Below are 22,144 nucleotides of genomic sequence, written 5' to 3' on the forward strand. Positions count from 1 at the left end.
GGTTATACAGCTGTTCAACTTTATTTGAAACCAAGGATTAAAATAAAACCCGACAAATATTTTTTAGACTATTTTCAGAGCATGCAAATTGTTGTCTGTTATATGGTCTGTATTGTTGTAAAAGCATATGAGCTAGCCTGTATTGTTAATTAGTACAATGCCCGACACTGTTTTAAAAGTTTGCGAAAAGTTATTTTCCGAATGTGTCTGTTGGAAGCGTAAAAAATTTTAATCGAAAGTTACAACTTGATTAGCAATAAATGTTTGTTGTTTATTATATCATGTTAGCGCATACTTAAAACAACTGGTCCGGTAAATCGCCCCAGTACGTATTTGGTTTGACTTACATCGCCACCGCCTAGGGATTTATTAACAAGACGCGACCCTTTTCGTTCTCTTTATAAACACATAACAAACTATTAGAATGTGTTCATGCATATATTTTCAATCGTACTTTTTGCAGAAGAGTCAGTCGTTAAACTTGTGGTTATGTTCGGATAAAGCTCGATTTGTGTCACCATGAACTTTCATGATATTTCGTTCTTTCTAAAGTCAAGAAAAGTCGACATAAACAATCGACATAACAAAATTGTTGTGCGGGTGTTGTGCTAAAAAATATATGATGGATAAAATTTTAGAAATTCTGACAAAATATCTTTGCGACCCCCTAAAACTTTCACAAAGTCGCAAAGTTGAGAAACACTCGGCCTTAGAAGATTGCCTGCTAGCCTCGTATCTATCCGATGCCCAAAGGCGTCAACGTTAATTTTTAATCACAAGTCCTCGAGTCCGATTTGTGCAGAAGAGTAACAGACCATTAACTGTAGACTGACTACGTGTTTGCTAAGATTGGATCTGTTTGAACGCAACCAGTGATTTCTCAGTGACTCTTTAGGTGCAAGGGCGGCGAGGTTGACTCATTGTTGTGTTTGTTTGCATGCGGCTTAACCTTTTTGGTGTAAATTTCAGGCGCTGGTACAAATACCATGACGGGACAACTTTAGCAAAGATGTTATCAACGAGCAGATACTTGGAGATAGAGAACAGAGGTGTTAAGGAAAGAGAAATTGTAAGCAGTACATTCTAAGATCTCATCGTAACCGCCCTCTGTTCACAACTTTGTGCATTAAGTTGGAAAAATAGTGTGTCTCAAATGGCAATGGCTTTTTTATAATACTATAGAATGCCAAAGGTAGTGCAATTTATTTATTTTATTGTGAGAGTGAGAACCTACAATTAGATTAAATAACTTTCACAAAACATTTTAATTCTGAAGCAAATCAAGGCTGGAAATAGATACGAATAAAATCCTTCCAATTTAGGATTATTGGCACAAACATTCAGTCGAATGTTGCCCTTTCACGCATTAATTGCGTACAGCACATGAAAGCCCCAACAAAAGTAACTATACCGCGTGTCGGAAATGACATCACGCATTTCAGCGAGTGACGCAGTAATACAATCCATGCCTGTTTTCTCACTGATTGACAGAACTGAATAAGACTGTAGAGCTTGTTTCGTTTGAGAGAATATGATAGAACTTTGAAAAAAGAACGCTGCCCGTTAGTTAGTTGTAATCACAGCGAGAAAAAGTGCGGGTGTCCTGAGTTGTTCCAACATAAACACTTGGCGTCACAAACTACTGGCCACTGCATCGATTTTGGAGAAAAATGAGGCCGGGAGTCAAAGTGAAGCAAAGTCATGCAAAGAAAGTTAATTTTTTGTCAAGAAATACTTACTGGTACGAAATAGATTAGAAAATGTCATTTAAAGTTGTCTTGCTTAAAAGCTGTTGCTGGGATTTGATCCTGCAAAAAGTGTTGCAGCTGTTTCCTGACTTTGTTTGCGAAGTTAATATGGTACACCAGTGGTTCTCAAACTTTTTTGTGTTGCGACGCCTCTGGAAAAATTTTCTGGGCTTGTGACACACCAGCAAATAAAAGTTAACGAGGAAACTTATTATTAAAGCTGTGTTTTTGATACATCAACAAAAAGCCACGAAACGGAACTTTCTGCGACGCCCTTGGAAGATTGAAACGACGCACCAGGGCGTCGCGACGCACAGTTTGAGAACTACTGTGGTGCACCATTACATCACGTCGTAATCGTTTCGTGTCTTGATTTTAAGGTGGCTCAATGACATATTTCGGAAAGGAAGTAAAAAAGACCTGGAAGAGGAGGACCTTTATGCATTAACAGAAAAGAACACGTCATCGCACATATGTGACGCGCTTGAACGGTTTGTAAATTTTTTACACATATTAGCCACTAGGAAAACAAATCACTACTGTATCCTTAGTTTGATTTAAAAATGTATGCAATAATCAATGCCTTGTTATCAGCATGATCAGTGTTTTTTTAAGGTGCAAATTTCTCCAGCGGTTTCCCAAATAAGCAAATATGGCTATTTTTTGGTATTTAAATGAAACACTTGCGGTCTCTTAAAACTACTTAGCGGTCACCCAAACCAAACCTTAAAAAAAAACCTGAGCATGATTATTAAAAACGTTTGCTTGTTGCAGAAATTGGAACATAGAAATTAAAAAATGCGAAAATACAGGCAACCGGCCAAGACTAGCCCGAGCTGTTTGGAAAACTTACGCACTGCGGTGGAGCGTTTACGGCGTTGTGGGTTTTTTAAAGGTAAAACTGCACTACATACTATAAAGTGAAATTTATATTAAATAAATTATTACATTACAGGAACTGGTCCCGTTAGTAATACCTTTCCTTTTGAATCGACTTCTGTTGTATTTCGAAGGCATAACTCCGTTAAGTGAAGCATATTTGTGTGCCGCTGGTATCACTCTTGCTTCCGTTGTTTTTATTTTCTTGCACAATACCTATTTTTTGTCATGTGAGAAGATCGGTTGGCATATAAGAGCAGCAACGTGTGCTCTTATGTACAAAAAGGTAAGTAAGGTTTGAACCTGCTTGGACCGCGGTAGTTATTAGAATAGCTTGAGTTTTCGAGTTTTAATTACATCGAACAATTACTAGAACAGTCCGCTTAAGTTTTGCTGCTTTATTTCTACTAAGATCTGGAACTTAGTGACGTTCTATACCCCCTCGGAATTCGAAGGTGACAAAGCAAGACCGATTCAAATTTGTACTAAGCGTGGTTCTTTTAACGTCAACGATTTTCAGGTTAATTTGGGCCATTGCCATCATCTGATCGAGACAGTCGCCAATCGAACAAAGACTGTCGCAAAGTTATGTGAAAAAAATAATTAAATATGTCTAAAATGCACGTTCCACCTAAGCTAGATTATTTAAGCTTATGATCTGGTTTAACTAATTATACATTAAACCGTTTGTTTAAAAAGTAAACAAAAACGACGTAATTCCCCAAAAGACAGATACGTTCATCGTTGGACATGTTCAACTTAAAATTAGAAAGCTGAACATATCTTTTACAACTTTTCATTAAACCTAAAATCATTTTAATATTATCAAAAAAGGAACATTGCCATTTTTATACCCTTGAAAACGAATACTGTACTTTCGTTATTTTCTCAATATTGGTAATTTTCTTCTTTTACTTTTAGACACTACGACTTAGTCAGAGTTCGATATCCAGCACGACTACAGGACAGATTGTTAACCTTGGTGCTACTGATGTGATACGCTTTGATCAAGTATAAATTCAAGATAATTATAAGTAGTTTTATAAATGCATTGGACACCATTTTAAATGTTACAGCTCCCGTTATTTCTGCATTTTCTTTGGCTGGGTCCAATACAGATGTGCTTGGCTGTAGCGTTTTTGTGGGGTTTCATCGGTGTCTCTTCGCTTGTACCTCTTGGAATCGTGGCTTTAACGATATTAACTCAAGTATTTTTCGGTCGACTATCAGGAAGATACCGGTAAGTTGAATGAGTTAACATAAAAGCTTGTGGTTATAGTTTGATTTGCGCATCAAAAGGTCAAAGACAGCGTTACATACTGACAAGCGAATTCGACTGATGAACGATGTAATATCAGCCATGCGAGTTGTGAAGATGTTTGCATGGGAGAAACCGTACGAAAAATTGATTTCAAGCATTAGAAGGTACAAACAAGAAGAGGCACATACGTAATTTTGATCAACAAATATCTATTTTTTCCGTTTGTGTGTTACAGCGACGAAATGAGGAAAATATTGAAGACATCGTTCATACAAGCTTACAACATTGCGATGACCTACATATCTTCTCGACTAATGATATTTATTACGTTTGTGGTTTATGTGTATCTTGGCGGAGAATTAACCTCGCCTAAGGTGAACTAAGTCGTCAATGCAAATGAAAACCGCAACGTTTTGTTTATAGCCTGATACACAACAGACCAGCAGTTTTGCAAAGTAACGAATCGACTTTTTCTACAGGTGTTTGTCGTTGTAGCTTGGATTAACGCTGTGCGGTTTCCTGTCGTTTTGCTTTTCGCAGAGGGAGTTCAGTACCTTGCCCAATCACTCATCAGCTTTAAGAGAATCGAGGTATAAGCGCCGAAAGATCGTGTAAATTTTGCGTGTAAACACTATGTTTTTTGTGCTAGTTCTGGTCACGATGCGTCCGCTTCTTTGCTTAGCACAATTACTTTAATCATCACCATCCATTTAACATAATATCCTACTACGCAGACGTTTTTACTTTTGGATGAAATACATCAATCTAAGGAGAGAGAGATAGCCAGTAAAAGTGACAACGAATTACAGATGGTTGAATTCAAAAGTTTTACTGCCACATGGGATACTGTGAATCCTGCTTACATAGATGGAGTGAGATATAGTCTTACTTAGGTTTACCATGACGGGTAACGAAAAACCCTTCGGAATAAATACTCACTTTAAATTACACATAGAAAGAATATGGCAAAATCGGAGTTGCATTGAACAACATTAACATTCAAATCAAGAAAACAGATCTTGTAGCGGTCATTGGACCAGTTGGATCGGGGAAGGTATGACATCCACAACTTTAGTTGGTCTGTATTTTACACCCTGCCCAGTGTAACGTTCACAGTCATCTTTTCTTTTTACTTTCAGTCATCTTTTCTCCATGCAGTTCTCGGAGAATTGCCAGCCAAATCCGGTCGTATTTCAGTGCGGGGCAGAATTGCATATGTTGGACAGATTCCATGGGTTTTCTCTGGAACTGTGAAAGAAAATATTCTGTTTGGGGAGGAATACGAACCAATCCGCTATCTGCAAGTGATCAAGGCCTGTGCATTGCAAAACGTGTGTACGGTTTTATTGTGTTTGACATTTTTGACGTGTCTAGAAACTTTAATTGGCCCGGGATGATAACTCATTCACTTTTTATTTGGTATTAAAGGACTTGGAGTCGCTTGAGAATGGAGATGAGACATTGGTGGGTGAGCGAGGAGTCACTTTAAGCGGGGGACAGAAAGCAAGAGTAAACCTTGCCAGAGCTGCTTACCGTAAACAAACCGACATCATCTTGCTCGACGATCCGTTAAGTGCAGTAGATGCTGCTGTGGCCAACCATCTATTTCACCAATGCATTTGTGGATTTCTCAGTGACAAGGTACAAGTTTTCGATGTTGTGGATTAGATCAGGGGTGTGCAACCTTTGTTACTGTGCGGCCAAATATAGTTGTCAAAATTTGATCGCGGGCCGCACCTGTGTATAACACAAGGTGATTTCCCTTTGTTGACTACCAAATATGCTTAACTACAAGTAAATTCGCATTTGATTCTAGTCACATTTTGTCAGGTCACAAAAAATAGCACCGGGCGCATCAATCTGCTCAAAAATATATAGTAGTTAAACTCGTTTGCCAGTGCATTTGAAATCCAAGCGTCACTGCGGGCCGCACAACCTTTAATCAAGGGCCGCATTTGGCCCGCGGGCCGCAGGTTGCACACCCCTGGATTAGATAATTGCTAACATCAAACGAGGCTTTTGCAGACAAGAATTCTGGTGACACACCAACTTGCTTTCCTGCAGGATGTCAAACGGATTGTTGTTTTGAAAGAGGTTTGATGTGATATTAGGCTGGCTTAAAGCGAAACTTGTTGCCCTGATCTACAAACCCTTTCGGCGTGCGTAATCGCGTCAAAAATTTTGTTTTTAAATGAACCGTTATTAGGGCTCCATTGCTGATATGGGTTCGTGTAAGGAGTTGGAAGACAGCGACAGCGACTTTACGGAACTGCTAAAACGAGATGAATTGGAAAACGCCAAAGCAACTGCTAATCGTGGTGAGCATTGTCCAAGAAAAAACAATCACCCACGAATGTTTGATTTTTATCTTTACAGATTTGCACGCTTTAACAAACCGAAAGAGAGTCTCTTCTATGTCCAGCGATGGCTCAGCAACAAAACAGGTTCTGTAGCTTAAGGATTAGCATTTTTTCATTGTCGGCAGAACAAATAGTTTCAAATTATAATTAGGTTAAGCCTCTGTCGGTCTGTCAACGCGGCTTTAGTTTTATTTTTTAAATTGTGTTGACGACCCTGGTTTTATTTGTGGGCGATGCAACTTTCTACTCGAGGACACAAAAAATAGGTTGGTGAGAACTAAACCCACTTTTCACCACAGTGCAGTTGCTCTAATCGCCTGGCCGCCCAAACAAATCAAGCGTGTTTTTTGCTTACACCAAAAATTTGGCATTATGTTTGACATGGTCATGTCTAAGGTTTCATAATAATAATAACAACAAAATCAACCTAAAACCTAATTCTTTCTATTGATATTTAGCAAACCTTTTGTAATGTGAGTTCCTGTGTCAGTAGCTGTACCGTTTGCGTGTAGAAAAGATATTTTTTTGCGAAACTCGTTTTGTTTCATAACCGCGCTTTTCGTCTTTTTAAAACCTGTCTGAGTAATATCTGAGTATTGACGAAATATGTTTACGGCATGTTGCATTTTTTTACTTGTAGGTTGAATATGTGGCTACAGTTAAAAAGGAAGAAACAAAAACGCAAGGTAGCATCGGCTGGAGTTCATACTGGGAGTATTTGTCGAACAACAAACTAACTCTAATTCTGCTGATCATTATTATTCCTGTTAACCAAGTGCTCATGGTCCTCGGAGACTGGTGGCTTTCCATTTGGTAATTATGGGTCCCCTTCCCTGAAGGGGACACATATTGATTTTACTCGAATTGTTTGTTTTTTTTCCTTTTTTTTCTTCCCAAAGTTTGTCCGACTCGTTTTTCCATCAAATGTTTGATGGATTTGGCTGAAATTACACAGATGGTAGATATAGTTATGTAGATGTGCATCCCACTTTGTTTTTGTTAATAACCCCAGTATTTACCCCGCTAGCCCCCTAAAATGGGTATTTTTCCCCGGAAGTTTGTCCGACTCGTTTTTCCATCAAATGTTTGATGGATTTGGCTGAAATTTACACAGATGGTAGATATAGTTATGTAGATGTGCATCCCACTTTGTTTTTGTTGATAACCCCAGTATTTACCCCGCTCACCCCCTAAAATGGGTGTTTTTACCCAAAGTTTGTCCGACTCGTTTTTCCATCAAATGTTTGATGGATTTGGCTGAAATTTACACAGATGGTAGATACATTCATGTAGATGTGCATCCCACTTTGTTTTTGTTGATAACCCCAGTATTTACCCCGCTAGCCCTCTAAAATGGATGAATTTTTAAACAGTGTCAGAATTGGCTGAAATTTGGGTTTCTTGTATAGTATACCATTTATAGGTGTCGATTGTTGTGTTCAACCCTGTAGTCCGAACATTTACCCCACAAGCCCCTAACTAAAGTGTAAAACGTATTTGTATGTTACTGGGCACCACAAACGAAAGATTTCTTTGGAGCAATAGTGTTACAAGGGCAACCAGCTGTATGTTGCTCGTTGGTGGGTTACTTGGTGGTCGTTTTTGCGCCATGGCAGTTAGGGGATTGACCAACCCCGAGGGGTAACGGCACCGCGTTGTCAGGCGTGACGTGCCCGAAATTCATCGGTCTGATGATTTCGTTTCTTGTTTTTTTTTTTTTTTTATTATCGCATTGAGTTTTTCGTATCGCTTCGTTTATTGGCGTTACAATAAACAAAAGATGCCATGGCAGTTAGGGGCTTGTTAACAGCCCTATGACGTCAGAAACATTAACGGTTGTTGCTTAAAACACCTCTAGTGGTTGAAATTTTAAACATTGGCGGATTGGGCTAAAATTTTGCAGTACTATTGATTGAGTCATTGTGGTTTTTATATATTTTTTAATTTGTGTGTCGAACCCAATTAGTTGCCCTACTAGCCCCCTAAAATGGGTCAGTTTTTTAAAAGGTTAAATAGGACATACTTCAAACAATATCTGGGGTGAATCTAATTTTATAGTTTGTATTCTACATAGTATTATTATTTAAGCCCAGTGCCGATCACTGTGTTTTACCTTACAACACCCGACTTTCTCATGGTTATCTCTTGAATTGCATTATTTTCAACTTTGCATGAGTGGGGACCCATGATTTTTTGCCTGCAGAAACGACTTAAAGTTATAAAAGACGATGGCTAATATGGGACCCAATACAAAATAAGCATAGGAAATATATTTATGTTTCAAAATAGGTTATAGTGTATATGCAAGGGCAATATGTGCTAAGCCACCCTTCTAGTTAATGTTCGATTATAATCATAACAGTTCCCGTTTTCCTACACGAAATATAACTTGCTTTCGAAGATTTAGGTGTTTTTATTCACAATTTCCAGTTTAGTTACTCAAGTGAAGCAATAGCGATGCTTTTTTATGGTTTTTTAGTTACATATATTTTTTTCAGGGCGACAAGTGTGATTCCTAGTTCTATCAACACAACGTCTTTGAATACAACACATGTAAATCAAGCAAGCAATTTTTTTGACAACATATTTTACATTTATGTTTTTGCTGGTATGAAGTCACTGAGTTTAAACATAAAAACGCTTTTATTTTTGTGTACGACACTTGCAGGAATTACCTGCGGTTTTATCATCACTTCCTTAGTTCGTGGGGCACTGCAGGTGTATCATCTGGTGGTATCAGCGAAAGAAATGCACAACAAAATGCTCAGGGCCATTTTGAACGTACCCATTAGGTTTTTTTATACTAATCCCGTAGGTAAGAACACAGCTTAGCTAACATTTCAAAAAATCGTTTGGTTCTAACGATTTTTGGCAAAATTTTGTGTAATTCAGGTAGAATTTTAAACCGTTTCTCAAAGGACATGGGCCAAGTGGATGAACTTCTTCCTTGGTTGTACTCTGATTTATCGCAAGTTAGTGTCGAATCATACATTGTAGCACATTCAACTTCATCGACTGGCAGAGGCGTTATGTAATTTGTTTTTTAGATTTGGGGACAAATCGTTTCTGTTGCAATTTTGGCCGTTGTCGTCAATTACTTCGTGATTTTGCCGCTTATTCCTATCATCATTTACTTCATACTGTTGAGGCGCTACTACATAAAGACTTCACGTGATGTAAAGAGAATGGAGGGTCGAGGTAATGTAAATTTAACTTCAAAAAGTTAATTTCACTGTAAATCGTAATTTTAAAAAAATTCAAGCTAGGAGTCCGGTATTTTCGCACCTCTCATCCACTCTACAAGGTCTCACAACTGTTCGTGCGTTTAACATGCAACATCAGTTTGAACAAAATTTTCACGAATTTCAAGACAACCACAGTTGTATGTATACGAATTTGTTCCTACGTTTTGCATAGTTTGTAACATAAGCAATTACACAGCTGCTTGGTACATGTTTCTGGTCGGATCGAGATGGTTTTCGTTACGCTTGGATCTGCTTAGTTCTGTTTTCCTTGGGTGTGTTGTTTACCTATCCATCCTTACAACTTCGGTGACGGATATAGATGCCGGTCAAGTCGGTCTGGCTGTGACATACGCTCTTCAGTTGATGGCAATGTTCCAATGGGGAGTGAGATTGAGTGCTGAAGTTGAGAATCATGTAATTTTCACATTTTTGCTTTGTTTTATCTGATATGTTTCCACACGCCAAAACAAAATTGCCAAGATTTCAAAATAATTTACTTGTTAACCCCAAAGGCTGTTCGTTAACGATAAAGACAATAGTGGTAAAAAAACCTTAGCATTGCGACATGTTTTGAAACCAAGATGACATCGGTGGAAAGGATCCAGGAATATTGCAAACTACCTCCTGAACCCCCACATTATATAAAAGAGACACAGCCACCACCCGATTGGCCATCGCAAGGACGAATCCAGTTCGAAAATGTCTCCTTTGCACATTATCAAGGCGGAATCAATGTTCTTAAAGATGTCTCCGCTGAGTTTCGACCACATGAAAAGGTTTGTTGTTTATGTGTACAATAAACATGTTTAGGTGCAACTTTCTTCAATTTGAAAACATTATAGTAAACAGTAATTTGAAATACGTTGAAACTAACGAAGTCTAAAAAATTATAAATAAGCAACAAAAGAAAAAATATATTTTGTCATTTTTTACGAACCTAATTGCAGTTGTTTCACCTGTTTCACCTGACACCATGTAATCATCTGTTTGTGTTTAGATTGGAATTGTTGGTCGAACTGGAGCAGGGAAAAGTTCACTTATCTCTTGCTTGTTTCGATTGAACGATTTGAGCACCGGAAAATTGATGATAGACGACGTGGACATTTCAAAAATCGGACTTACAGCTTTGCGCTCTTGTATTTCGGCTATACCTCAAGTGAGATTACATCTTTTAAGACACTATTTACCTGTGCTAAGAATTTGACCGAAGAGTTTTAAAACGATAAGTGTTATGTTTGCCGAAAAGCGTGACATGATTCGAGTTATATATTTTTCACCAACTTTATTCTTTGTGCAAGTGATTTCGCTTAGTTTTTTTTGTTGTAAATGCCTGAAAGTATTTTATCTGAATCTAATTTTGCTTGACTTGGACTCTTTGAGTGTGAGACTTGATTTAAGTGTAAGTTGGACATAAATGTTAGTTAAAAAGTCATATGCTGTTTTTATAAAGGATCCAATCCTTTTGGCTGGCACTCTGCGACAGAACCTTGATCCATTCTCGTCACACACGGACGAAGAACTGTGGTCTGCATTAGATAAGGTGAGATGATTTTCACCAAACTGTATTTGCATTTATTTCTTGTTGTTATATTCAGGTTCAAATGAAGGAGTCGATCGAAGTCTTTTCGTCCAAACTGGAAATGCAATTGGCTGAATCGGGTTCCAACTTCAGTGTTGGTCAACGTCAGCTGATCTGCCTCGCTAGAGCGATTTTGAGGAAGAACAAAATTCTTGCGATTGATGAAGCAACAGCCAACGTAGATATCGGGTGAGATAATTGAGAGTTTTAGTTATTGGTTGTTTTTGGAGAACTTTGGTCTTATAGGATTAAACATGTTTCAAAATGTTTTACCAATATAAATTGGCCACCGGGTGATTTATCTATGCATCTGCCAACAATAATTGCACAACCAAACCCAAACATACCATATTGTTTATATTGTTTTGAGCAGAACCGACAAATTAATTCAGGAAACCATCCGCAAAACTTTCCAACACTGCACAGTAATCACTGTGGCGCACCGGATCAATTCCATTATTGATTGCGATCGAGTTCTGGTAAAACTGCAGTATTTTGAGTCATTAGAAACTGAAAAGTCATAGAAAATCTAATCAGGTTTCAACGTTAAATTTAAACAAAGGTTTTGTTAATTTATCAAGGTGATGCGGTCTGGAAAGGTTGTTGAGTGTGATGAGCCGGATACATTGTTATGTAAGGGTGGAAGTGAATTTGGTCGCATGGTTGATGCGGTGGGTAAAGCGGAAAGTCTTTCACTACGAAATGCAGCAAAACAGGTACAGGGATCCAAAATGGAACCAGATTTTGAGATATTATACTCATTTTGCTTTGCTTAGTAACTGTATTTCTATTCACAGGCATATCACAAACGCCATGCCCAGTCAGGCAAGTGATGTAAGTCTCTAACGTTCTGTTTTGGAGTTTGTTTTATACCATGTATTTCTATGGGGTTTATATTGTGTGCCGATTGTTACCTGTAATCTACCTGTTTCACATATTTAGTTGTTTTTTTTGTTTTTATGAGAATTTTAGCTGCAAAAGTGTCAAAAATCACTAGAGCCAACATTATCTGGGCAACTTTAAGGTGATACGTCAAGTGGTAGATTGCAAATGTATTAAACGGTTTTTGAATGCTTATATGTTGCTTATATGCAATTTATTCAATTTGAATGTAATTGAAAAAAATCCATTGACGTTTTCGTATTCATGAATTGTTACGCAGATTTTAAACGTCAGGCAGTCGCTTTTTGTTAAAAGATAATTGCGCAGTCAGGCTCGTAATTTCTGACGCTCTATTCTAAAGTTTTGTTTGATACAATTGCATTTTTACATTGTTTGCATTGTGTGCAGTAATCTGTAATCTACTTTCCCGCACAATTAGTACTTTTGAGTTGGTAACTACAAAAGTTCAAAATTATCTGTGCCACGTTGAAGTACATGATACGTGATAAGGTGGATGTTACATATAGTGGATGACGTATAGATCAAATATTCATTGCTTTCATCATAATGCACTTCCTTTTCTCATAAGAATTTGATTTCGGAATTCATCAATTCAAATGCAATTAAAATAAATCCATCGACGTTTTTGTATTCATAAATTGTTACGTATAGGTTTTGAAGTCAACCAGTCGCTTTGTTTTCACATACACTTGTAACCAACAGTTGTAGTTTTTCTTTAAACTATACAACCAAACTGTGGTTGAATCTGTAAGGCGTATTCGTATTAAGACGAAACGTTTTGGCCCAAACGAGACGTGAAGGTCTTCCAAGCACACTGCTGTAGGAAATCAAATATAACGTCGACGGACTCGCTGTATCCATTAAAATAGCAAAAATTGCATTTTAAATGTTGACGTTTCAGTTCCTATTACACAAATAATAAATGTCAACAACTCGAACTGTATTCGAACAAAATTAGTGTTTCGACTTGGTTAGTTATGTTTTAATGACGACAATTTACCTAATGTAAAAAAAATCTCTTGTTTGTGAAGAATTTGAATGTATTTGCATTCGTTCATAGAACGGTTAATAATAATGTTTACTATTTTTTGAAAGAAATTTAAAATCATTTAAATCCTTAAATCCAAAACCTTGAATTCAGAAACGAAAATACCCGCTATGCCAAAAAACGACGCTCCGTCACGTATTTTTGCCATTTATGACGTGACGCTTGATTTTAACGCAAACATTTGTAGTCGTATGTTCTGAGTCATAATTGCTTGTTGCCCGAGGCAGGCAATCAAGGCGATCATTAAAATACATTGCCACAAGAACGCTGTAGTTAGAAACTCATCGCAAGTTAAAATTAAGGACCAATATATGAAACAAGTACCGTGACAGCAAGTTTCAGGACAAGTTTGACAAAATAACCAACGCGGAAAAAGCGGCAACAAAATGTATTCGGGTGTCAGGGCAAACCAAAGTGAAGCAAAAAAGGGAATTTTTTTATCGAGACATACTTACTGGTAAGTGTTGTATTAAAAACAGATTAGGAAAATGTTAATTGGTAGGCTTGTCCTACAATTCAATGCAATGTGGCATTAATGAAGAAATAAAAACAAACTGCATAAAACTGTTATTCTTTAAACTCCAAAAATCATTTAAAAACTTTACAGCATAGCTATTGTGTTTAGTTCACTCTCTCGTAATGTTACTTCAGGGGTCGCCAACCTATTAGGCGACGCGTGCCAATTTACTTGTTATTTCCATGTGTTAATGACCTCGCCAAAGTGTTTCTAAATAGTAGTAGTTCGTGCCAGCAGATATCAATAGTAAAGAGAAAACAGAGTGTTTTGTGCATGTAAGGCTGAATTTTATAACAATGATACGATAAAAACTATAAACAAGCAGTGTAACAGGATAAATTGTTACGGTACTTTAATATAAACACGCAAATAGGTTGGCGTGCCATGAAAATCCACCTCGCGTGCCAACCTTGGCACGCGTGCCAGGGGTTGCCGACCCCTGTGTTACTTTGATCGCTATTTTGTCTTTGCATCACGTCACATTCATTTTATGTTATGATTGAAGGTGGCTCAATGACTTATATCGGAAAGGAAGTAAAAAAGACCTGGAAAAGGAAGACCTTTATGCATTAACAGAAAAGAACACGTCATCGCACATATGTGACGCGCTTGAAAGGTTTGTCATACATTGAACAGTTTGACTACATTTGACGATTTTTGAAACTAACACCACTGACATGAGTTTGACGGGGCGCCATTTTTGACCCGTGTATCAACAAATGTACAACGATCTACTTTGTTTCAATACAGAAACTGGAACGCAGAAATCGAAAACTGCAAAATCACAGGAAACAAACCAAGACTGGTCCGGGCGGTTTGGAAAACTTATTCACTGCGATGGAGTGTATTCGGCTTTGTAGCTTTTTTGAAGGTAAATCTGTATGACATTGCATAAAGTTTTAACTTAACAACTACGTTGCAGGAAATGGTCCTGTTATTGATCCCGCTTCTCTTGAATCGACTTCTTTTATATTTCGAAGACGTTACCCCGTTAAGTGAAGCATATTTGTGTGCCGCTGGTATCACCGTGGCCACAGTTGTTTTCGTATTTCTGTTTCATACTTATTTGTTGGCATGCGAGAAGATCGGCTGGCACATCAGAGCTGCAACGTGTGCTCTTATGTATAAAAAGGTAAGTATTTAACGTACTAAACTTTTTGCGGCCGCGGCACTATCTTAACAAAGGTATGAACAACGGTAAATGTAATGCAAGAATGAAGAAAAGGCATATAAGCTTACTTACATTTGCCTCATTTTCAACGTGTTTTGCAAGTAAAGCAAATAACGTTCAACAATTCACAATCAACGTTTTTGCAGCGTACACAAACAATTTATTATTATTAAACACTATCCTAGCCAAATGTTGTCAAGTGTTTTTTCTACGTTTAGACCCTACGACTTAGTCAGAAATCTATAGCCAACATAACTACTGGACACACTGTCAACCTTGGAGCCACAGATGTCATGTGCTTTGATAGGGTACAAACATATGTTGAAAGCTTTTTTACAGTTTAATATGACCGAATTTTATGTGCTTCAGCTACCATGGGTATTGCACTATCTGTGGTTGGGTCCTCTACTAGCAGGCACAACTGTTGCACTTTTGTGGAGTTTTATTGGCGCGTCTTCCCTTGTGCCACTTGGAATCGTGGCATTAACGATATTAACCCAAGTATTTCTTGGTCGACTAACAGGAAGATATCGGTAAGAATAAAATGGAAAAGTTTGTGTCTAACTTTTGCAACAAATGCTGCTACAAAAAATGTGCATATTATTTGATTTATACATTAAAAGGTCAAAGACAGCATTACATACTGACAAAAGAATTCGACTAACGAACGATGTCGTGTCAGCCATGCGAGTTGTGAAGATGTTTGCATGGGAGAAACCCTACGAAAAACTGATTTCAAGCATTAGGAGGTAAATATATACAAATCTGAAACAAATCACTTGTATGTCGATATGATCATTTGTCACAGCCACGAAATCAAGAAAATTTTAAAGTCGTCGTACATACGAGCTTACAACATTGCGACGGCGTACATATCATCTCGGCTGATGATATTCATTACGTTTGTGGTTTATGTGTATCTTGGCGGACAATTAACCTCGCCTAAGGTAAATGGTTCGCATTTGCAACAAGCAGTTTCGTACCATAGGATTATCATCGTTTTGCAAATTAATCTGTGGTTAACAGGTTTTCGCCGTTGTAACTTGGATCAATGGTTTGCGATTTCCTGTAGTCTGGCTTTTTGCCTTCGGAGCTCAAACCCTTGCCCAGTCGCTGATCAGTTTTAAAAGAATCGAAGTAAGTGTTTGGGTTCTGAAGTTCGCTGTTTATGTTTGCATTCTTTACCATTCATCTCATACAATATTATGCAATGTAGACGTTTTTACTTCTGGATGAAATTCACCAATCCGATAAACAGGATTTTGTCAATGAAAACGACAACGATTCGCCCATGGTTGTGTTTGAAGGATTCACCGGCGCATGGGAACAAGTGAATCTTGCTTACGTTGATGAAGTGAGACAGACATACTTATTTTACTAATGTAGATAGTTTGTATTTGTTTTGAAATACATAGTAACGTTTAAGGTATACGCAGAAAAATTCTGGCCAGCTCGGAGTTGCACTTAACAACATTAATATCGAAATAAACAAATCAGATCTTCTAGCAGTCATTGGACCAGTTGGATCGGGAAAGGTGAAGAACTAAGTTTATTCGATCTGTATTGTACAAATCTCCACACCTAATACTTTGTTGGTTTAACTTCCACAGTCATCTTTTCTCCACGCAATTCTCGGAGAGTTGTCAGCCAAATCAGGTAAAGTTTCAGTACAGGGCAGAGTTGCTTATGTTGGACAGATTCCATGGGTTTTCTCTGGAACTGTGAAAGAAAATATCCTGTTTGGGGAGGAATACGAACCAATCCGCTATCTGCAAGTCATCAAGGCCTGTGCATTGCAAAAAGTGCGTACGGATTGGTGTTTTGACCTGTTTAACTGTAACATACCACAAACAAAAGGTTCCGGCAAAACAAATCGAGTTTCCTCATTCACACAGTGTTTTCAAACAAAACTAGTTATTTGTGGTCATCACTGCATTACACCAAGCAAAAAGCAACATTAGCTGATTTTCCAAGTGCTCAAAAGTATAACCAGCAATGTTTACTTGCTTTATAACCTCGCCTATAGACATATATAACCTCGCCTATGCACATACCACATCTTCAAGATGTCAAAAATACATGTTTCATGGAATGCTTATGTAAAGAGAATTTAAAGCAAGGATTCTCAACACTTTTTCCTGATCAGTTCTCGCACTCCGTTATACGTAAGGAATCTATTCTTCCATATACCTTTGCATGCCCTAGTAACCGGTATGACACTCCAGTTTAAGAGAAAATAAACTAAAGCAACAAAAAAAAACTGAGCCAAATCTAACTGGGACTTCTCTTGGAAAAAAATAGTTGGGAAGGTTATAGTTTCAGATATGTGCTAAAACAACAAAAACCCTATTTCACAAACGATGGTCCACTATGGTTGATTTTAAGGACTTGGAGTCGCTGAAGAATAGAGATGAAACATTGGTGGGAGAGCGAGGAGTCACTTTGAGCGGGGGACAGAAAGCAAGAGTAAACCTTGCCAGAGCTGCTTACCGTAAACAAACCGACATCATCTTGCTCGACGATCCATTGAGCGCAGTAGATGCTGCTGTGGCCAACCATCTATTTCACCAATGTATTTGTGGATTTCTCAGTGACAAGGTATTTCACAAGCTCCAATGTTGTAGATTAGATATTTGTTGAACAATAAACTTTTACAGACGAGAATTCTGGTGACACATCAACTTGCTTTCCTGCAGGATGTCGAACAAATCGTTGTTTTGAAAAAGGTTTGTTTTAAAAGAGGTCTGGATAACATTTTAATTTGCACCAGCTCTTGCAATTTGCAACAAGAAAAGTTGCCCGTTGAAGCTAAATGGGGTTTTTACTCATTTTTCCTACATTTAACTTTTTGTACATTTTGGTAAAATTTCAAAATTAGTAAGATAAACCAAGCGATTTTGGAAGAAATTGTTTTGTTTTGATATAGTTGCCAGTAATTTTAGAGATATTACTTCTGTGAAAATAACATGGCACAACGCTTTACTATACAGTTACTGGCTAATTATTCGGATAATGTTTGTTTAAATAAACTCATTTTGGTTGAACTGTTGCAGGGTTCTGTCGCTGATGTTGGATCATACAGAGAGTTGCAAGCCAGTGGGACCGATTTTACAGAACTACTAAAATGTGAGGAAATTGACGAAATCAAAGAAGCCGAAAAGAATGGTAAGCAACACAAGAAAACGCCTGAGTTAAAGTTGCTTAAATATATGGCCAGAATTGTTTCAATAGTAATTATGTACGTGTGTTCAGATATAAACACATTAGTAGCAGACGATGAAAGTCTGTCTTCGAACTCTAACGATGACAAGGCAGAAAAGCAGGTGCAGCAGGTAAATTTTGTTTAATTTTGACAGGATTTTTTGCAGGTTCAATAACTTTACTGTTACAATTGCTTTCATGCTCTCTTGTTCCTTTGTTTGTTGTGGATCTTGGTTTGTGTCTTCAAAATATTTTATTTCTACCAAATAGTTTTATTTTTAACTAGTTTTTTGTAGGTCGAATATGTAGCTGCGGTCAAAAACGAAGAATTAAAAAAGCAAGGCAGCATTGGTTGGAAGGCATACTGGGAATATTTGTCGAATAACAAACTAACTCTAATTCTACTCATGATCATTATCCCTGTTAACCAAGCACTAATGGTTCTTGCAGACTGGTGGCTTTCTATATGGTAAGGGTCTGTTCAAATTAAATAAAATGACACGGCTATAACAGAAAAGTTTAAGACGTTTTTTTGGTGTGGTTTTAGTTGCAACGAATCTTATTTGACAGGGCGACAGAAGCAACTGTTGCAGATGGCAACAGAACATCATCTTTGAATACCACATCTGCAAACCAAACAACCAATCTCGTTGACAACGAGTTTTACATTTATGTTTTTGCTGGTAAGTGGCTGACAAGTATAAACGTCCAAATCAGTGTTTCTTAACCTGCGTGTTTCAAACCAATTACCTACAAAAAGAATAAAAAAATAGCGAAAAGTTGCATGAAAGGTTTGGTAAAATTCATTTGAAAACCAATAGTCAAAGGCTTAAAAAATATTTGTACTTTACTCAACATCTTGCAGGTATAACCGTCGGTTTTATCATCACCTCGTTACTTCGTGGCGCATTGCAGGTGTATCATCTGGTGATATCAGGAAAACACATGCACAACAGAATGCTCAAAGCTATCCTAAAGTTCCCAATTAGATTTTTCGACACAAACCCTGCAGGTAAGAACGGCACCCCGAACATTTCTACGATTTTATAAAGAAACAACAGACTTTAAGCAACACTATACTTCTTTAACTTATGCAGGGAGAATTTTAAATCGTTTCTCCAAGGACATGGGACAAGTGGATGAACTTCTTCCTTGGTTTTTCTCTGATTTGTCACTTGTAAGTTTCAAACTTAGTCTGTAGCGCATGTTACCTCATCAACAGGTAGATATATTAATGCACATAAATTTTGTATTTAAGATTTGGGGACAAATTATTTCTGTTGTGATTTTGGCAATTGTCACAAATTACTTTGTGATTTTGCCACTTATTCCGATCTTCATTTACTTCATATGGCTGAGGCGTTACTACATAAAGACGTCACGTGATATTAAAAGAATAGAAGGCCAAAGTAAGTGTATCTCATAAAACAGCCCAAAAATTAATGTTTTTTTGACGATTTATATTTTCTAAAGCAAGAAGTCCGGTATTTTCGCATCTCTCCTCCACTCTGCAGGGTCTCACAACTGTTCGTGCGTTTAATATGCAAGACCAGTTTGAACAAAACTTTCACGAACTACAAGACAACCACAGTTGTATGGCTCTATTTTTACAAGTGCACTAAATCAAGTTATTTTACTTAGTTGGAGATAATATTTATTTCCACAGCTGCTTGGTACATGTTTCTGGTCGGATCAAAGTGGTTTACATTTCGGCTTGATCTGCTTAGTTCTGTTTTCCTCGGGTTTGTTGTTTTTCTATCCATCCTCACAACTTCAATGACAGATGTTGATGCTGGTCAAGTCGGACTGGCTGTGACTTACACACTTCAGTTAGTGTCAATGTTCCAATGGGGAGTAAAGCTGAGTGCCGAAGTTGAAAATCGCGTAAGTTATTTAATTATTTTTATGTTTAACATTAAAATGGTAGTTCTTAACTTGGCTAAAGGGAGAGAGTGTGACCTCAAACAGAACGCTATTGCAAAACAAACTCGGTCTGTCCTGGCATTTGGATTACAATAAATTAAACAATTCATTTTGTAAGTTTGTAAACAATAAAAACACCGACGCCTGAAATCCGTCCTTACTTGAAAACAAAGATGACATCGGTGGAGAGGATCCAGGAATATTGCAAACTACCTCCTGAACCCCCACACTATATAAAAGAGACAGAGCCACCATCCGATTGGCCATCGCAAGGACGAATCCAGTTCGAAAACGTCTCTTTTGCACATTATCAAGGTGGCATGATTATTCTTCAAGACATCTCTGTTGACTTTCGACCTCATGAAAAGGTAATTGTTGTTCATGAGTGTAATAAACAATAGTACTGTAAATATTTTCACTTTTAGTTTTAATTAAAATAACATCCACCAAATTTAGTAAACGCTAAAATAAATCATGACTGAAAATTTGTTTGTGTTTAGATTGGAATTGTGGGTCGAACTGGGGCAGGGAAAAGTTCACTTCTCTCTTGCTTGTTTCGGTTAAACGATTTGAGCTCCGGAAAACTGATTATAGACGACGTGGACGTTTCAAAGATCGGACTTGCATGCTTGCGCTCCTCCATTTCGGTAATACCTCAGGTTAGTCTTAAGTCGGCGAAACAATGCTCTTGTAGGTAAAGGTATTTTTATTTTGTACAGGATCCACACCTATTTGTTGGAACTCTGCGAAACAATCTTGACCCATTTTTATCATATACAGACGAAGAATTGTGGACAGCATTAGAAAAGGTACGACGATTTGTCCTAGAGGCAATTCAAATTGAATATCATATAAATGTATATTTGTGATTTTTGTATTTATGTTTTGTATTGCAAAATTCAGGTTCAAATGAAGAAGGCAATCGAAGCCTTTTCGCACAAACTTGAAATGCAGTTGGCTGAATCGGGTTCCAACTTCAGTGTTGGTCAACGTCAGCTGATCTGCCTCGCTAGAGCGATTTTAAGAAAGAACAAAATTCTTGCGATTGATGAAGCAACAGCCAACGTTGATATCAGGTAAACAGAAAGAAAAAAACTCTTCAAAATGACACGGGTTAGCCAAGATTTTTGTCTTCATCACCAAACACCAACTCCTATGTTAACCAGATAAACACGTGATTGAAAATACTTTATGCGCTGTCAATCTGTTTGTATCGTTTTGTGCAGAACGGATCAATTGATTCAGGAAACCATCCGCGAAACTTTCCAACACTGCACAGTGATCACTGTGGCGCACCGGATCAATTCCATCATTGATTGCGATCGAGTTCTGGTAAATCAGTCATAATTTTTGGATGTTTGACAATTTACTAAAAACGACATCATATTATCAAGCAATAAAGGCAAGTTTATATAATTGGCAGTTATATTTTTGGTTTATTCAGGTAATGCGATCAGGAAAGGTTGTTGAATTTGATGAGCCACATACTTTGATTTGCAAGGATGAAAGTGAGTTTGGTCGCTTGGTTGATGCGGTTGGTAACACGGAAAGTTTGTCACTGAAAGACGCAGCAAAACAGGTAAAGGAACCAAATTGAAAGAAATCTATTTTTTTGTATTGCCCATGGTAACCTTGTTTTTTTTACCAACAGGCATATCACAAAAGACATGCACAGTCCGGCGAATGATCACAATATATGATCAACTTTATTTGCATTAACATCACCTATGTAAGCTTTTATACAAGCCAGTGTATCAAAAAAAGATTTAGATATTCCATGTATTGTACGTGAACCATTGTCGCTTTTTAAACATTACCTACATAAAAATCACTTCAAAACATTGCGTGAACAACATTTGTTTGCCAGTTCTGTCGAGCCGTGTCATTTGAACAAAATCTTTTTGCGCACAGGAGTAAATTCTAAACAACTTTTGTTCGTGTCATGTATCAGTTTCTGGTCTGTGGCCAAAGTTTTTTTGACTTTCGAGATATTTTGCGTCCTCACAGTCGTAATCACACGTTCGCCAGCGGAAGTTTTGAGTTTTGACTTGAAAAAAAAAATTGTTGATTTAATCTATAGCAAACATTGGAGTGTGTGATGCTGTCGACAAAAAGCTAATTTTGCTGTGTTTCATTGTTGCGTCGCTGTATTATAATAAAGCTAACAAAGGGTCTTTTAACTTTTTATCAGCAAAAAAAGTAAAAAGTATATGCCTACATAGACAGACCAAGTTGTAATAATCACAGCTTTAGGTAGCATCAACTAATGTAGATCAATATATATGTTTGAGCAGATTGAAAAAAATATG

At 37.5% G+C, this 22,144-nt stretch overlaps 2 protein-coding genes across 8 annotated transcripts; both read left to right on the forward strand.

Moving 5' to 3' along the window:
- Positions 1-1,100: 1,100 nt before the first annotated feature.
- Positions 1,101-12,605, forward strand: LOC145223187 (ATP-binding cassette sub-family C member 4-like). 7 transcript variants are annotated; one of them, XM_080089556.1, is made up of 30 exons: positions 1,103-1,741; positions 2,129-2,239; positions 2,523-2,643; positions 2,704-2,913; positions 3,549-3,638; positions 3,704-3,867; positions 3,927-4,052; positions 4,124-4,262; positions 4,368-4,478; positions 4,623-4,760; positions 4,844-4,942; positions 5,028-5,219; positions 5,317-5,529; positions 5,914-5,982; positions 6,095-6,206; positions 6,265-6,332; positions 6,889-7,061; positions 8,747-8,856; positions 8,917-9,063; positions 9,141-9,220; positions 9,296-9,446; positions 9,511-9,630; positions 9,690-9,907; positions 10,075-10,269; positions 10,491-10,649; positions 10,944-11,033; positions 11,089-11,261; positions 11,446-11,551; positions 11,654-11,788; positions 11,870-12,605. In XM_080089556.1, the coding sequence occupies exons 1-30, from the start codon at positions 1,671-1,673 to the stop codon at positions 11,903-11,905; spliced, it is 3,927 nt and encodes a 1,308-aa protein (XP_079945682.1). In that variant the 5' UTR covers positions 1,103-1,670; the 3' UTR covers positions 11,906-12,605. The 7 variants fall into 7 exon arrangements, with proteins under 7 accessions (XP_079945684.1, XP_079945685.1, XP_079945686.1 ...); XM_080089554.1 differs by having other exon boundaries at positions 1,102-1,741; positions 8,747-9,063; XM_080089555.1 differs by having other exon boundaries at positions 1,102-1,741; positions 6,095-6,203; positions 8,747-9,063.
- A 456-nt stretch (positions 12,606-13,061) lies between these two features.
- On the forward strand, positions 13,062-22,043 carry LOC145223188 (ATP-binding cassette sub-family C member 4-like). The gene is made up of 30 exons (XM_080089561.1): positions 13,062-13,480; positions 14,046-14,156; positions 14,291-14,411; positions 14,463-14,672; positions 14,930-15,019; positions 15,081-15,244; positions 15,335-15,460; positions 15,520-15,658; positions 15,738-15,848; positions 15,928-16,065; positions 16,148-16,246; positions 16,322-16,513; positions 17,097-17,309; positions 17,369-17,437; positions 17,765-17,876; positions 17,964-18,043; positions 18,209-18,381; positions 18,483-18,595; positions 18,778-18,924; positions 19,010-19,089; positions 19,171-19,321; positions 19,386-19,505; positions 19,579-19,796; positions 20,009-20,203; positions 20,336-20,494; positions 20,555-20,644; positions 20,739-20,911; positions 21,062-21,167; positions 21,280-21,414; positions 21,487-22,043. The coding sequence occupies exons 1-30, from the start codon at positions 13,410-13,412 to the stop codon at positions 21,520-21,522; spliced, it is 3,942 nt and encodes a 1,313-aa protein (XP_079945687.1). The 5' UTR covers positions 13,062-13,409; the 3' UTR covers positions 21,523-22,043.
- Positions 22,044-22,144: the final 101 nt, after the last annotated feature.

The sequence above is a fragment of the Phallusia mammillata genome, chromosome 4 (assembly GCF_965637545.1).
Source record: "Phallusia mammillata chromosome 4, kaPhaMamm4.hap1.1, whole genome shotgun sequence".
NCBI lineage: Eukaryota > Metazoa > Chordata > Ascidiacea > Phlebobranchia > Ascidiidae > Phallusia > Phallusia mammillata.